This window comes from Sciurus carolinensis, chromosome 12 (assembly GCF_902686445.1).
Source record: "Sciurus carolinensis chromosome 12, mSciCar1.2, whole genome shotgun sequence".
Lineage (NCBI taxonomy): Eukaryota > Metazoa > Chordata > Mammalia > Rodentia > Sciuridae > Sciurus > Sciurus carolinensis.
Genome location: NC_062224.1, coordinates 77,496,291 through 77,514,645, shown reverse-complemented (window position 1 = coordinate 77,514,645; position 18,355 = coordinate 77,496,291). Strand labels below are relative to the sequence as shown.

The window sequence follows — 18,355 nt, the reverse complement described above, 5'->3', positions numbered from 1 at the left end:
TGTTATGAGGTGGTATTACTTTGCTGAACAAAGTATCAGGGATTTCATCATTATTACTTAAGGGGAAACTGAGTCTCTAAAGATGCATAATAGTCAGTTACATCAAGATGGAGTTGGGATTTGAACCTGGGTCTATTTGACTTCAAAATCCATGATTTTAATCTTTATGTTACATGATCTCCTTCTTATTCCAGTAAGTACTAAAGTCAGACCATTTCTGTGATTTATCTGCTTATGAAGATACAAAGTATAATAAGACCTTTAATCAATGAGTCAGCAGGCCCATTATTGTCCTCACATATTATAATTCTATCATGCGACACAACAGTGATGCCTTCAGGAAATGTAGATGTGGGTAGAAGCAATTGTTCCTCCTTGGATTTTCCTGTCTTTCTTTTTCTTTTCTTTTTTATGTTTTTAACTTTGTTCTAATTAGTTATACACACAATAGAATGCATTTTGACAAATGGAGTACGACTTCTCACTCCTCTGGCTGTACATGGTGCAGAGTCACACTGGTCATATAATCACATGTGTATATAGGGTGATCATGTCTGTCTCATTCCACCATCCTTCTACACACCCCCTTATTTCATTCTGCCCAATCCAAATTTCCTCCATTTTCCCTTCCTGCCCCCATTATTACAGGTGAGCATCCACTTATCAGAGAAAACATTTGGCCTTTGGTTTTTTTTGGGGGGGGGTTGACTTTTTTTGCTTAGGATTATATTCTCCAGCTCCATCCATTCACCTGCAAATGCCATAATTTCATTCTTTTTTAAGGCTGAGTAATATTCCATTGTGTATATATACCACTTAAAAACTATTACCTTTTACTTCCAAAGGGGTGTGTACTGACCTATTTCTAGTCCTTCATCCAGCCACACAAGAGGTAGAAGGAAAGAGGGAAAGAGAAAAGGGGAGAATTTGTGCCCAGTTCCCCCGTTGACACTCAGGAGTGGGACAGAATATCACACTGGATGACCCAAAGCTACTGCACAGCAAACCTGAACACCTGAGTACTCCGTAACCTCCTTCCATTTTCCATTTCCTTGAGGTCTGGACCGGACACAGAAGTTCCCATTTTCCCTATGGTTACATCAACACTGGTTATTACAATGTGTTAAACTGACCCTACAGTTAAGGGCTACATGTCAAACTTCCAAAGTCTAGGATCAACCAGGGGCAAGGGGAAAGGCAAATGTAAGAGATGAGCTATAGGGCCAATGGGAGCTATAGGGCGAGGAGGGGCGGATACCATGTTCTGCTCAAGAGAACAGAAGGTAAGTTCACCACTACAAACTTGGGTCCCACCAACTACCTGGGCACCCAGTAGCCAGCAGATGAGGGACAATTTCCAGATACTCAGATGTGAGGCTCAGGAGGCCATGCAAGTAAAACTTGCTCCTACCCCACACATCATCCTGGAGAGAAGCAATACAAGGAGTAGAACTGAAATCTGAAACCATAAGAGACCAAGTTACCCCCAAAAGCATTTCAACTTTAAGAGCTTGAGAAACCACCAAATGGGAAGTTTAGAGTCCTTCCTGATCAGCTTTCCCCCATTTTTTAATGAGGTAGGAGCTTGAGGGAAAAATTAGATCTGTTAAATAAAATTAAAAAGCATCCTAGCTGAGTCTAGAAGCCTGTCTGTCATAAGAATAGACAGACTCAGAAAGAGGGAATCTCCAGATTAAAGTGTACAAATTCTGTGCAAGGACTCCCTGAAAGCCACTTTGCTTAGCCAAGCCTTCTTGGTTCCTCCAGGTGGTTGGCCACATTCCCAATGGTTGACAATGCCAAATACAAGAGCTAGGGCGAAGTGACAGTTTCTAGCCAAATGCAGACATGCACTCCATATCCAAACACAAACGACTCTGGGATTATTTACTATTTCCCACACTCAGTAATGGAAACTTAATTTGAAGCCAAGCAAAACTTAATTAGGAAAGCAACCCACTGCTTGAACAAGACATCAAAAACCATAATTTCCCATACAGATAAATGGAAAGACAAACGGTGCTCATGGCATGGAAGAAAGCACATTGTTAAAATGTCCATACTACCCAAAGTGATCCACTGATTGAATGCAATCCCTATACAAATTCCAACATTTTTTTTTTTACAAAAAAAGAAAAACAATCCTAAAATGCATAAGGGAATTTTAAAAGTTATCTTAAAACACCATCACAGAAATATCCAATATCTGGGCAACCTATGACCCAGTCAAATTGACACATAAAATTAACTAGGCCCTGGGTTCAATCCCCAGCACCACAAAAAATAAATAAATAAAATAAAAATTTAAGTGGCAAAAACCAGTGCCAATGCTCTTAAGTGTAGTTTCTGCAGTAACTTTTAGTGGAACCAGCCGAACCACAGCTTATAAATTCTGCAACTCCCTCAAACTCCCTGGTGGTACTCTAGGTTTGTCAGAATAGAGTTCTGCTATAGAGCTCTATTTTGATTTTTATAAGGACAATGTTCATTCTTCTACACCTTGAGTTTCCACTGAAAAGAAAGGGTGTCCACCTACCCTGGAAAGAGGAAATGTTGGTGTAGATGTTTTTTATCCCTCTCTCCATCTCCCTCATGTCTACCTCCATAATCACATTGATGGAGCTGTCAGTAGTTATTCAAGAACAGTAATAATTCATTGTGTGTGTCATGATCTTTTGGACTTGCCTGTGCAGGATCAGTGTGAAGAGAAAGAGAGAACTTGAGCTGTCTCCTTGTGGTACTCAGAACCTACTTAGGACAAGCCTGCCAAACTTCTGTCAGCTCTGGCTGACTTCTTGGTCTAGGATTAGGTCAATTACTCTTAGTCTAGAAGCAGGGTCTAGGATCTAGGCCCTGCCCTGTTCTCTAATCCAGTTTATCTCTAATCCTTAATAAAGATGATACTGTATGTTGACCCTCATTTAACTGCTTCAGTTTAGTAATTACCTAGAAGGAATGAGATCAAAATGGTCTCCAACACATTAACAAGGATAAAAGTTCCAAGATCCTGGAGGTATTAAGGGGTCGCCCACTTTCCTGACTCCTGGCATTTCAAGTCACATTGGTGAGACTCATCATGAATACCTTCCAGAAAGAGACAATACCAACCCTTCCAGGCTCTGCTGAGGATGTTCAAGCCTTTTTCACGTTTTTTCTCCTTTTTAAAAAACGTATTTTTAGAAGAGAACATCCCCTTACATGTCTCAGGTCCTATTTTATGATAACTGGTATAGTCAAAGCATCACTATAAACAGTTGAAATTATCTTGGTAGAGCCAGTAAATCTGCCTCCTCATATCCATAGCCTTAGGTAGATTTTTTCCCCTTGAATTTGGGTGGGTCCGTGATTCGCTTCAACTATAGAACTGATGGTATGCCAATCCCAGGTCTAAGTCTCAATGTCCAGAGGCTTCTGCTTTTGCATTCTTGGGAGCTCTGAGTTGTCATGTGACAGGGCCATCTATGCTACTGATGATGTCATGTGGAGACTCTGTAAGCAGAGACACCTAGTAAAAAGGGTCATGGGATTACATGGAGAATCAAGGAATCTAGTCAACAACAAAAACGACAGAAGAATGAGAGTTAACAGACATCATATTAATCCACCCTTCCCTTTCCCAGAAATCCCTTGGGATCCCAGAGCATCAGGGGAAAGAACAATGGAGAGGACGAGTTGGTCTGTGGCTGGAGTACTTCCGCTGAGCTGTGTGGGTAAATCACTTTAGCTCTGTGGGTCTGGGGTGGTGGGGAAGGATGCTAAATTAGATCTCCATGCTTTTGGAAGCAATAAATCTGACTCTTTAAATAGCTGGGCTCATGACAAAGATCAAATCAGATGATGCTTCTGCAACCCACAGGCCCCCTGTCCATATGGAGTAATCAACCAATCATTACCTTGAAATACCAGGTCTGTAAAGGCTAGAGTCACTTCAAAAATAACAGGTGGACATTTTAAAAATAATATTCACATTTCAGGTAAGCCAAGTCATATCGGGCTTCTGTTCAATGGAATTGTTAGGACTTGGAGCATGATGTGATATGTAATATTAACATAAAAATGTACAATGTCGTCAAAGATTCTACAGTAGAAATCGATCACATATTGGTCCATTCACAGATACTGAGAATACCTTAATGTGTCTTTAGAAACATTAAAGTCCAATCAACAAATCTGCTTTCCTTTTTTTTTTTTTTTTTTTTTTTTTTTTTGTACTGGGGGTTGAACCCTGGGCATTTTCCCACTGTTACATCCCCAGCCCTTTTTATTCTTTATTTTGGGACAGGGTCTCACTAAGTTGCTTAGGGCCTCACTAGAGGTGATCCTCCTGCTTCAACCCCCTGAGTCACTAGGAGTCACTAGGAGTCACTAGGATTACAGGTATGTGCCACTGCAACCCCACCAATAAATCTGCTCTTAATATATGTACAGTCTTATCTTGTGTCCACAGAGGATTGGTTCCATTAACCCCACAGATGTTCAAGTGCCTTAAACTGGTGTAGTATTTGCATATAACCTGCACACATCCTCCCATACGCTTCAATCATCTCTAGATTACTTATAATGAATAATACAATATAAATTCTAGGAAAATAGTTGTTACATGTATGAGAAACCCATAGGTATGGAGACTGTGTCTTTTGCAAGCAGAAAGTGTAACTTCCAATCAGCCAATGGGCCATTCTGAAGCACCAAGCCTGCCTCCAGATTTATATTTTACAAACTGACCAAGTCCCTAGTACACTATTCAGTAAAAATGTGCAGGCTCAACCCAGCTGCCCTTGCCATAATTTATTTATTGGCTCTCATCTGCAAGTTCCCAGGGTCTCGAGGTCTTTGATGAAAATTAGCCAATTCCCCTGCCTCCTTCTGATGCCTTTTTACTCCCAGAGGGTCCTGAGCAGCAAGAGTGCATGCAATTACATGTAAGATTTCCTAAATTCAACTTTCCCCGGCCAGCACAGTTTTTCTCCAGTTCACAGAATAAAACATTCTTTAAAACTTGAAATGATTCCCCTTCCCCTCTCATGAAAAGTTTCTTCAACTGACAGGACATAAACCAAACTCTACCACAGTAGTCAGGCATGTCAAAATCATCCCAAACCTACTATTTGCCCATAAAACATAACAGAGATATTCTAGAAAGAAATTATTAGAAAATTACTTTTCATCATAATTACCACAAATAACAAAGGAGAAACTAACTAAAGCAATGACTTAGGGAAGTGACTCAGTTTGGGCAATTACACAGATAAAAGCGACATTCAGCAAGCAGTTCACACAAATGTATTACTCCCTGCCAACACTGGCTATTTAGAGGGATGCAGTAAATATTTCACAATACACTTGTAATAACTTGAGATATTTTACCTAGAAGACACATTTTTTTTCCTTCTGTACTCATTTGTTACTATTATCTCACAATTTTATTGTTTGTTCTATTTAGTTAAACATGACTGGATGTTCAATCTGATAAGACACATCTTCCTGACATTTCATAATGTTATAGATTACAGAGGCTATCAGTGCTCTTACAAAAAGCAAGTGTGAATAAAAAATACATTTTCCTTTTCTCTTAGAACAATGGAACATTAGAAAGATAATGACTCAGATAAATGAAAACAAGAATTATGTATGTAAGCACTAAACAAAGACCAGGAAACAATATTTTTATTTACCTGAACCTAAATAAAATCATACCAAAAATTACTTTTTAAAAAAGGCATATCAGATTGATAATATTTAGAAGAATGGAGAGGATGGGATGAGAAATAAAGAAGCTAAATCAGTAAGATACACCTAAATAAAAGGTCTAAAGTCTTAATATCAGCAAAAGTCATTTTGGGGCTCTCTTGTGTTTTCAACAATAAAATTCCGTGAAAATTACTTTTCTAAATTGGCAAGGGCCCAATCTTTCCACAAAACAAACCGAATTCCCAAGAGATTTCAATAGTTATTTGCTTTGTCTATGATTTTAATATCCTACAGAAATACATTTTTTATTAAGTTAGTAAATTACAATAGGGAGAGAGATTTCAATTTCAAAAGCAAACTAAAACACTTCATTTACTGGGTGGTTACCCCTACATACATGGTTTCAAAAGCATGACCTTCATCTTCATTCAGCATCAAATTAAGAATTTAAAAACAGTAAAAATAGATGAATTGGTTTTGCAGGCAGTATGGAAAAGAATGAAAATGTGTTAGAAATACACAGACTTTTTATTACTGAATGATATTCCACTTAAAAAATAAGAAGCCAGTGATATATTGAATTACTGTGTATTGAATACTGCCAAGAAACATCTGTAGTGTGTGCTTGATGGTTAAAAAGTAGTTCAATGGTTTCATCCATCGGGTGTTCTATCCTCAGTTTTATAGTCATAATAATTTCTTAACATACATCTATAAATATTATAGACACATTGACCTAAAAGTCTTAGATCATCACTGAATAACACAAATAATTCATTTCCAGAAGTTAAAAAAAAGAGTGATTCAAAGTAGGCAATATGAAAATATTTTAAAAAGTGCTTGTGCGTTATTTGAAATTTTTTTTCTTGGTAACATATTCCATCAGAGTGGATGGAAAGAATCTCTGAACTGCTTAGTCTAAAACAACAAATATTTGCATATCTACTTTGTCCCAGGCCTGGAAGGAGTGCAGGAGACACACCCATCCATTTGAAAGCAATGGCCAAATTCCTGTCTAGCTTTATCTGCCCTACATATCATATGGTTCTATATCCCTTTTCTCCCACCTATTCCCCACCACAGAAGACTAAACCAGGAGTGGATTATTGGCCAAACAACCCATCATCAAGGCTGTTCCAATTAGATTCTCTCTCCAGAACAAAAAATAAAGACATTAAGGTCAAGAGGTCTGTAGAGTGGAGCAGACATTGACCATATGCATGCTGGAGAGCAAACAGAAAGGTGGTCCTGAGAGGGAAATGGGGAGCTCAGACAGATACACAGAGGAGCAACTATTGAGGCCATGTAGAGGGAGAACTGGACAGAAGGCTGAGGCAGAAATCTACAGATGGAGGCAAAGACCACAAAGACAGATAGCGGAACAGGGACAGATGGACAGTGACAGAGGCCGTCAGCATTCACAGAGAATGATGAAGATAGATGACTGACAGTGACAGAGAGCAACAGGGGCAGACAAAAGGCAGAGAGCAGCACAGACAGGCAGGAAGAGACAGATTGGGGAGAGTGGAGGGACATGGGCATTAGAAGAGGCGACAGTCCAACAGAGAGGACAAAAGCATAAGCCAGAGCTAAAGAACAGGCTCTCAAGAACAAGAAACCAAGAACAAGACCCAGCCATAAATGAGAGACCAAGAGTGGGAGACTACCAGGGAGGGTCCACCAGAGATTGAGGAAAGAGGGAGACCATGAGCCAGAGCCATATTGGGACTCAGGGAAAAGCACCTTGGAGTCGGTGCTCTGACACGTGGAGCTGGAGAAACAGTCTCAACCAACCTCTTTCTGACTTTACCCCAACCACCACACCACCCCACCCCCCCCTCCAGTCTCTCAATCTTTTATGATCCTCTTTCTCATGCAAAGTTCAGACAGAGACTTTCTCTGAAGTTCCTTTATTTACCTAAAGACTGGATCTGCCAAAGAGGAACAGAATTACCTTCAAATCTTCTTACTGAAATGTCATTAACCAAGAAGATTAAATTCCTATCTCAGAGAAAAAGATTGGAAAATCAAACAGCACATATACAACCCATAGTAACTTTGTTTCGGACCACTGTGTGTTCCATGGACTTTTTATTTTCTCTAAAAATTGTTTATTCTACCCTTCTAAAATTGTCTACAGCCCTCACTCCTACATTCCTCCTCCCTGTGAAAAGTGTATTTAAACTTCAACCATCTGGCCCTTTCTTTGACTTTTATGTTTTTTTATGGCTCCCATGTACACATGCACGTTAATGAATTTATTATGATTTTTCTATTGTTAACCTTTTATTTTATTTTAGGAGTGTTGCCGATGACCCTTTATGATGAACAGGAAAGAGATCACCCTCTTTCCTACCCCTACAGGGAGACAGAGACAGAAGAAGAAACAACAAAATCCAAAGAGCAGGCATCACTAGGACAAATGAGACAGAGGGACTGAAAAGTTGATGAGATGAGACATTTTAAATTAGGAGAGTAACAAACACACACATGCAAAGAAATTGGGTCAAATGGAAAATAACAACTGGTTGTTCTAGTCAGGTGATGAGGTATAAAGTGGAATTGTATCTGACAGAAGGAAAATGACTAAAAGGTAGGACCTCCTCTTCCTTCAAAAATTAGCAGATATCATTTCAAAATAGGAGATGAAGCATACACATTTATTCTCCATTCTCCAATGACAGCTAAAAAGTTAGAAGGAATAGACTCGCCACAACTAAGAGACAGAAGCTCCATCAGTTTCTGAAAAATGAAAGGTAAATGGGGGATAATGTGTAGCGGAGGAAGCCCTGCATGGTTTTAAGCTAAAACAGAGACTCATGAGCCTAGCAAGTACCAGGAGACTTAAGACATGGCAGTGCTAGGTACTACCTGAGGTGGAAAGGGGATGGTGACCAAAATTGGGAAACAAATGAAAATCAATAGAGGAGAAAATGTCCACTCATGCTCCTACACATGCACCTCTCTCTCCATCCACTCATGCCTGGCAGCCAAGCATGCATCCCACAAATACAAGATGGAGTTGTCATTAAAGCCACGTCTCTCCAACAGTAACGTCCATCAGAACTGCCTGGATGACTTAGTAGAACATGGATAATTAGACCCATCCCCAGAGTTTCTGGTTCATTAGGTATGAGGTAAGGCTTGAGAACTTATATTTCTACCAAGCTTCTAGAAATTCTACTACTATAAATTAACCTACTTGATCTCTTTAAACCCAGTTTCTGCCCTTGTAAAATGGGAATAATGAGAGTATCCACAAAAGAGAGAAAATTAGAGGAGAAGACATACATAAAACTTTTGGCACACTGCCTGGTACATAGGTGAAAAAGTCTATTTAATTTATCCAAGACCCTGATTATAACTAATCATGATAATTGGTGGTTATAACTAGTATTAGTGGACTTCTGACATCATTGATAAACTCCCTATTCCATTATGGGATTTCATGACTTTTGAGATTATGAAACTAATAAAAGATGGAAAAGGAACCAGAAAACATATCACCCAGCCTGTAGTGAGGCCAGAGTGGTGGGCACTGCCTCCGTCAGGTAGAAGACGGGAGGTTTTGTGTGTTGAAAGGAGCACCTGAGTGCACATCCCCTCACCAAGTCCTCATGACTGACACTGGTGTAGACAAACAGCTGAGAAACTACTTTACTCCAGAGTACAAGTAACTGACAGTCAAGGCAGGAAAATAAGACACATGGGTGATTTGATAAGTGTTGAATAAAAGAACTATTTACAAAGACATGTGTGAGACACAGGTAGTAGTGTGCTAATAAACTCACTCTCTGGGGGAAAAAGATCTGATGTACAGCATTAACTAATGTCTAATGTGTATATATCCCCACTGTGGCCAATTTCAAACTATCAAGATGGAGTCTCTTTGAAGGCTTGGTCCCTCTTAAGAGTCAGTGCTAGTCAGCACTGCCTCCTCTAGCATACCACTGAGGAAAACCTGAAGGCGTAGTACAGGACCCAGGAGCTAGTAACCGCTGGAAGCTTAAAGCATGCCAACCCTATCCAAACCCAAAGACAGTGAGCAGAAGATACAATCTGTAATCAAAGGAAAACAACCAGGCTCTCAGGACCACACAGGGAGGGATCTCCCCTCCCATCTCATGCAGTACCCCCATTAGATGAAGCCAGTCCAGAACCACAAAGCAATGGAGCCTAGTGATATAATGTATACTGGGTAACTTACCGGGACACAAACCAGGGTGGAAAAGAGAAGAGATCGGTCCTAGCACTTCAAACAGAAGACAGACAGAACACTAGCTCAAAACACAATGTTAATGATAGCAGCACGTGATTCTCATCAATTCAGTCCCAATGATTGTACAAGGCAATGAAAGTAAAATAAAAACTTAAAAATTCATTTAACTGAAATGAGTAGTCTTACCACTCAAATTAACTTCATTTGCTTTGCTATGGTTGTGAAGTTTTAGTCTAAGATACATTTTCCAAATTCACTCATAGAACAAGCCAAAGTTAAGCAGGCAATAAATATCAGTAAGTTTGCCAATATGGTATCATCTTTTCAATGCTGACTCCAACACGCTGAGGATGCCAGTGGAAGGTGCATATATCACTGCTTTAAGGGAAGAAGGAGGAAATGAGAGACCATTGCTGTTCTTTATAGTTCTTTATAGTGACTCAACGTCACTGCAGAGCCTTCGAAGGGCTATGAGAATTGATGGTCTTGAGGCACTCTCACTTAATAATTACATCAGTAATGATAGGATTGACTCAGCTAATTTCAGAACATCAGTTTTAAGCAACACAAGACTAATCAAAAGAGTTGTCATTTTAATTTACATAATGAATAATCATTGTATGAGTAAGCAAACTGACTATTGGCATAACTTTATAATATCTAATCAGAAGAATCTTAAGTAGTTTTTTCATTAATAGGAGTGCTTGATTGTTGGAGCAGAGACCATGAGAAACAAGAGAGATGCTTAAGTTGGCCAGACAGAGATCTGTTCAGCAAGACTGTACTTGCATAGAGAATAAGCAGAGTATCAGACACATTCCAGCTTTTGAGATACACTAAAAATCCACAACACTGGATGAGCAACTCAAGACAGCCTCCCAAAAGAAGATGGAGCAATGGGTACCCTGAAGAATGAGGCTTTAAAGGACACTTCAACCAGCAGAATGCATTGTACATCAAAACCAAGTTTCACATATTCTTCAATCTTGTTTTAAGTGACTTATGGGATCTGGTCATCCCCCACCCAACTTCACAAAAAAAAAAAAAAAAAAAAAAAGACAGCTATAAAATCTAAGAATAATTTTGGGTGAGGTGTTTATAAGGGAAAACTATGCAGTAAGTGTTGAGTCAGTATAGCATCTCTTAAATCTTTGGAGAGATTTATAATGCAATTTGGTCTTCACCACGGATTCCTCAGTGAGGCCCAAGATCACAAAGTCTTCAATCATCTTGATATTCCCAGGCACAGAACTGGACTTGTAGAAGGTTCACCATACTTATAAAACTGAATCTTTTCTAAGTTAGCCTTTGCTTTTTGTTTTAATTTCCCTTTGATTTTTATTTTTCCACTGAATCTCTGCCCTTCCTTCAATCATTTTGTTTTATTTCTTTCACTGAAACAAAGATAAATCATGCACCTTCTAGTTCCTTTGCCCTTCCAGCTCTAATTCTTGCATAATCTCTGTCCCCAGAGTTTACTGCTTCTCAGTTGAAAAAAAATAAATCTCCTAAACACACACATTAAAAAAAAAAAAAAAAAAAAAACCACCCTTGCATGTGCCCTTTGCACATAATTCTAAGGGTGTAAGTCCCTCACGTCATTCACAATCATGTGTGAGAGAGCTCACACAGTGAGAATGTTTAAACATCACTAAATGCTGATGCTTCCCAAAGGACAGGAGCTAGTTTGTTTTCATTTCATTTTGGTCATGTGCTCACTAGTAATACAACCCTAAATGACCCTTTTTCATTAATTGCTGGATTGCTTGGTCAATGTCACTAGTTCTTTTAAAAGGAGAAAATTTTTTTAAATTTTTTATTTGTTCTAATTTGTTGCTCATGACAGTAGAATACATTTATACATTTTGACAGATCATACATACATGGAGTATAATCTCTCATTTTTCTGATTACACATATTGTACTATCACATTGGTCATATAAATTGACTATATATATATACATGAGGTAATAATGTCTGTTTCACTGTAGTATCATTCCTACTCCCATATACCTTCCCCTCCCTTCACTCCCTTCTACCTAATATAAAATAATTCTATTCTTCCCTATCCCCCTCCCCCCACTTTATTGTGATTTAGCATCTGCATATCAGAGAAAATATTTGGTCTTTAGTTTTTTGGGGTTTGGCTTATTTAGCTTAGCATGATATTCTCCAACTCCATCCATTTACCAGCAAATGCCATAAATTCATTCTTCTTTAAAGCTAAGCAATAGTCCACTGTATATATATGGAAAGAATATTAAATGTTGTTGAGGATGTGGAGTGATGAGAACTCACATACACTGCTTGGGGGATTATAAATTGATAAAAAAAATCCTTTAGAAAACTGTTTGGCAGGATGTACCACAGTTAAACATATGTACATTCAAGGTACATCTAAATGTGTTCCCATGTGCCCCCAAAGACATGTAAGAGAATATCTCTAGCAGCATTCTTGGCACAAAACTGGAAGCAAACCACATGTTCATCAACATCAAAATAGAAAAATAAAATGTGTGAAGTGGTCATACCACAACGTGTTATGTAGCAGTGAAAGTGAATCAATAGGACAGACAAACACATGGAGGAATTGCTGACCCACAGAAGAATACATGCTATAAGGCCCCATGCTTATAGCACTCCAAAACATACAAAAAATAAGCCGTAGTGTTCCAGAATGCAAAACAAAATGGTAAAATATGAGTAAAAGCAGGGAAGTGATAGCCACAGAATCAGAAGATGGTTCCATGTGGGAGGCGAACAAGAGATCAGAAAGAATCCTGGGACCTCTGGAGTACTGGTAAGATTCTGCCTCATGATAAAAGTGGGGGTGACATGGAATGTGCTATACAAAAATGGCGTTGGGGGAAGAGCTGTACAAAATTTGTTTTATGTGATTTTCTATTTATGTTATTAAATAATTTAAAAGGATTAAAAATGAAGATACAATCCAGACAAGATAACTTATTGAATTATCAAAAAAAAAAAAAAAAAAAAAAAGTTATAGAAAAAGCAAAGCAGTGAACTAGGTCAGTTTTGTTCCACAGAATGAGTCTTAAGTGGGTGGTAGCTGTTGAGAGCACAGGTTTTGGTAAGATCAAGCAACAGTAACAAAAGAGGAGAAGGAAAGAAAAAATATAGTTGCTTAAAAACAGAATATTCCTTTTAAAAAGAAGTGAGTGTCCGTCCGTAAAGCTTGTCAAGCAAGGGCTGGATAACCACTAGGAGGAATGTTCCAGAGAGGATTCAAAGTGGAGTTGTACAGAACGTCTCTTCAGACCCAAGATTCTGTTATTCTACTTCTCATTCTCACCAGTTATAGATGTGGCCACTTAGAGAAACAAAAACAAAACAAAACAAACAATGGCCCCTATGTCCTAAATGTATAAAGAAAATACCTTATAAATAGAGTTCCTTGAAGTAAATAACTGAAGTAGATTTTAAAATGTTTATTTTCAAGCCATCAATTAACCAAAAATAAAAGAGAAGGAAAGAACTAAGGGAGCTTCAAGGTCTAGCAAAAGGGATAACTGCCAAATACAAAGTCGAACCATAAATGAAGATCTGATATCAGAAAAAATGAAGCCAAAGATTCCATTTATCCTCCTTGTCTCTCAAACACATGTATTCTTTTGAGATAGTTGATTTAAATAGATGGATTTCATAAAAAGTCATGGAGTTCAAGAGTTTTATTGCCTATGTTAAATCACAAAGCTTCATCTTCTTTATTCTCCTGCTAACATGGGTCATTGGATTCAACTTTTTGACACTTTCAAGGAAAGACAGCCGAAGGTTACCTTAAGAATGATTGCAAGAAAAAACAAGCACTGTTGAGCTGTTAATAACCCAGATTATCATCCATTCCCCTTTCAGAGCCCATGTATTTTAACCCAGTTTTCTGTTTTATAAATATTACCATGGCTCAACACATCCCTAAGGAGACACAACATTACCCACAGCGCTCATCCTGTTTGCTAACTAATTATATCAACAACCTGAACCAACTTAACACTATACAAAAACACAGCTGACTTAGCAATCTGTATATTATACATGTACATAAATCTGTACCAAAATGTACTACATTTCACTCCTGTTAACGTGCATGGATTCTTACTGGCACCTACAATTGTTTGATATAGGTTCCTGAACACTAAAACATATGTTCTGCCTAGAATGAGACCATTTAGAGTAATATTTTTGCAGTTTCCTGGCACCAAGGTCTGCCAGTCTTCCTAAGACAGATCTCCTATTTACTTCAACAAGCATTGTGATGAGTGCCTGCAGATTTAAGCAACCATCAAAAAAACATTTCTGAACAACGTTTTCCAAACATGAAGATCAAGAGAGGCGGATTGGTTTTGCCTACATGGCAACAAAGCCAATAGGATTTTAAATGATCAATGATATGATCATAAGCAAAATCAAATCAAATATAGGGTATTAATTACACCTGCTGACTACTTACGACAATCCAAAAAACATAACTATCAAATCTTTTCTTTGAATCATACTTAAAATGTTTCAAAGAAAGCTAAAGTAGGTTTTAGTGCCTGCAAAACCAGTAAGCAGCTTAAAAATGTTTTTACATACAACAATAGGTCTAAATGACAGCTGCAACCAGTCAACACTTTGGAATATGAGCAAGAACCTTGGACCAAGATTCCCTAGGATATAACTTACTAAGAGTAAGGTAGGTTTCTTGTTTTCTACTATATCTCCAGTGTTCAATAAATATGCTCAATAAATCTTTGTTGAATGATAAACCCATAACAACAGTGGCTAGTCCCAGCTAGTCCTACAGCTAGGTCAGCTAGTCCCGACCTGCCTCTAAATACCTTTTTCTAACTACCTCTTACTAACTATAGACGAATCACTTCACCTTAAGATTCTAGTTCTTTAAGCTCTAAACTGAAGACACTGCTCCTCTGCTGGTTCATGAGGATTGAAGGTGACATTTTATGAAAAGTGAGTTGAGACTCCAAGAGGGAGCACACAGGTGTGGCATGTGGCTTCTGCCACCCAAGCCTTCTGCTAAGCCATTGAGGAAGGTAGAAGACTGCACTTCCTTGAAATATAATTGGCCTCTCCTTTGCCCTGTTAGTCTGTTTGGATGTGGTAGAGTGGCTGTTAGCCAAAATGGATCTTGTTCCTGTTGTTATAACATTTTATTTAATCTCCATTGGGAAATGATGCTTCTTGAGGGAAATAATGGTAATATAAGGAATGCCATTGTGTGGCATACTAGAAAGAATGTGACACTGCAGTTGAGGAGACCGGGCCAGACCAGTACTGCCGTAAAATATTTCAGGAAAGATGCTTGCAGCAATTTCTTTATTGTGTGGAAGGAGGAAAATACTAGATAGTATCTAAGGTCCATCTCATCTTACAGTTCAATGATATTCAGACACCACATATTAAGATCATCACCAAATAAAGCTAGCTCTATTATCCATTAGCATATAATATAAGTAGTTATTTTAAGAATGATGAAAATAATTCCATGGACCAAGGCTTAAGGGCCAGGGAAATAATGTTGATACAAGATGGATTCATGATAGTCTCTAAAGGACACCAGCCTCAGGCACTATCTGCCCTGCCACTTTGAATAAGTCAACTTAAAATGTCTAGGGCTCAGTTTTCTGATCTGTAAAAGAGGAACAATAATACAACACAGTACCACTGGGACAAAATACCTAATAGAATGATTATGAAGTACTGCTATTTAAAGATAAAATGCTATTTAAATGTTGTCCTGTCCAAAAATAGGCAGGTGGATTTTAGGAGGAGACAATCAATATTTTTAAAATAGAATTTTGCCATCAGAGTTTAAAAAAAAATGCATGCAGATATTGTGATATTTCTAAGAGTTCACGTTTTTGTTCATTCAGGTTCAGGGAATATTATGAAATGGATCACCTAAAAATGTAAATCCCACTTTTCAAGATCAGTACTTTTTCTTCTGAAATAATAGAGCATTTTAAAAGTTCAACCAACTGGCCCAAGATGTTTTGTTTTTATTATCGATGTCGTTGGTCTGGTTGGTTAATTGAAATCAAGCTGTTGGAAGTGGTACTGAGATGAAGATGCCAGCGCTAAAAATATTCCCCAGCGGCTGACTCTATTGACATGCTTACACAGAAGGGGCTCTAGCTCCCCAAACTAGAAGCTATTCTGCCTGCTTAGCTCAGGGTTCTCAAGGTCCTCCTACAAACCTAAGGAGCCCTATGACTAGCATGTAGGATTCTATTCTTGCTCCTATTCACAGCCTAGATAATATACATAAGATACAGAGCTTTCCAATTTACAGGATACTGACTCTCCACCAAAAGGTGGAATTGTCATTGATATTTAAGTGTAAGTTGATAACATTGGAATCCCCAATCTGCAAGATTGTCTACACACTCCCTAACAGTAGCAGTAACAGTAACTCTTAAATGTTGATTTTATTTAAAATCCCATGAACACTTCCTTCTTTATATCAGAAGAATTCATTATGGCTGTTCATATAGTAATTGCATCCCCAGGTAATGACTGAGCCCTTGCTCAAAAAGCCCCCTGAGTTTGTTTGACTAAAGAAGATCTTAAAGGGAAAGGTGATATCAGAAACACTCTTTAATATTCATATTCCTAAGAGGCACACAGTAAAGGAATGATCATTTCAAAGAAAGCATTTAAGTAATGCATGATGGCTTGTTATCCCAGTTGCTATCCCCTTTTTTTTTTTCTTGTAAGATACACTTAAATCACTTTTTAATTTAAGAATATTTATTAGCAGCAGAAGTCACTTTTCAGGCTCTTCCCCTGAATCCCTAACTAAATCCAAATGGAAACACATAGTTTTAAACACAAGTTCCTAAAGCTCAGAAACTGTGATGCTTGCACATTATTAAAACCCATTTCCTGAGTAAGTTCCTGAATCTTGGTAGAAGAATATCATCTGTCTCTGGAAGGAGAGGGGTCCAAAAGCCTGCAAAGAGCATCTTTGGCTTGGCTGCCTCTTGTTGTAGCTGTTTGATGAACAGGTGTATGCTGCACCTTCCAAAACCCAGGACTCTGCAAGTGCTTTAGCCCGGGTCACTCTGCTGCGTGTCCAGAAGGCATCTGAAATCAGTTCCTTTCCATCCCTGCTCCTAGGACTCTCACCTCCCAGAGTGTCAAGCCACTGTCCATCTTAGCTGCAGGGAAACAGACGAGTGCTGAGTACGGGTTTATTGGGTAATGGATCGAAGGATGGGTTTGGTGAGTTTGGGGATTGACAGTTGAGAATGAAATACTGTTGTGGGTTTGGAAGAGGATAGATGTCAGATTTGTACCTGTGACCACTTAACTGCTTTATACCTGTGCCCTCCACTTCCCACTTTAATCCAGCAAAACCATCAGATCATCACAATCTTTAACCTCGAAAAGAGTGGGTGGGCCAAAGGACAGAATCAGGTATCCCTGACAGCACGTTCCAAGTCCCCACGTCCCTACAACCTCAGACTTTTCAGCTGCAGGGGTGGAAGGTGGAGACAGCTGCATCCTCCCATCCGGAGGGGGCCAGAACCCAGAGTTGCCTGTCTTTACCGCTGGCTTTCCCGGGGAGAAAGGAGATGCCTCGGGTAGCAGCTCCAGAGCCCCGGAGCCTTCGCGGAGTGGTGGGCAGTACTAATGCGCTGCCGCTCCTGCTTCGGCCAGCTTCCAGTCACTTTTCCCAGTACTTTGCTCATCAGCTGTCGTGTTTTCTTGGAGATGAGACAGAGAGGGCACTAGAAAGGCCCAAAAGATGTTCCCTAGGTTCTCTGCCCTTGGGATGGGGGCGCATCCGACCCCGCCCCGACCTGCCCACCTTCCCCTGCCTCTGGTGGCAGCCCCGGGCGCCCGCTCCGTGGCTCGGTGCAGAGCTCCGGGGTTCTGCTGCGTCTGCTGGCAACGAGCGACGGGAGGCGTCGGTGATAAAAACACGGATTAAAACAAAAAACAAAAAACCTGGGAAACCGAAATTCGAATGCACCTCTTACCATTGGACCGCCGGACAATATTCTCCAGAAACGTGTTTTGCGGGGCCACCAGTCCCCTCCTGCCCCCAGCCATGGTCATCCTCCCGGCAGCTCGGGGTCTGGGGGCGTCCCGGCGCGGCTTCTTACCGCAGCAGGCGGCTGGGCGCGGGACCCGCACGCGATCCCGACTCGAAGCACCCCATGCGCCCCAAGGGGCCCCGGGCGGGCAGGGGCGGCGGCTCGCTCCCGCTGCCACCCTCGCGCCCTCTCGGTGCCTCCTTCCCTGCGGCCCGCCTCGCAGTGCACTCGCGCGGGGCTCTGCTGGCTGCAACCGCCTTCGGGTGGGCGGAGGGTGCCGCCGCGCCTGGGCTGGCGGCGCCCCCTACCGGGAGCGCGTCCCCCACCGGCCTGCGGGAGACCGAGGAGGGCTCCCGCCGAGGCCGAAAAGCGACCCGCAGTCGT

General features: G+C 40.0%; 1 protein-coding gene across 2 annotated transcripts in view; it reads right to left on the bottom strand.

Annotated features, from left to right (window-relative positions):
* Positions 1-18,141, bottom strand: part of Kcnh1 (potassium voltage-gated channel subfamily H member 1) — a 389,924-nt gene extending 371,783 nt beyond the window's left edge. For both annotated transcript variants that reach the window (XM_047521803.1, XM_047521802.1), the window contains exon 1: positions 17,915-18,141. In XM_047521803.1, coding sequence (XP_047377759.1) covers positions 17,915-17,993 — 79 coding nt within the window. In that variant the 5' untranslated portion in view covers positions 17,994-18,141. The remainder of the gene's footprint in view (positions 1-17,914) is intronic.
* Between the last annotated feature and the right edge of the window lie 214 nt (positions 18,142-18,355).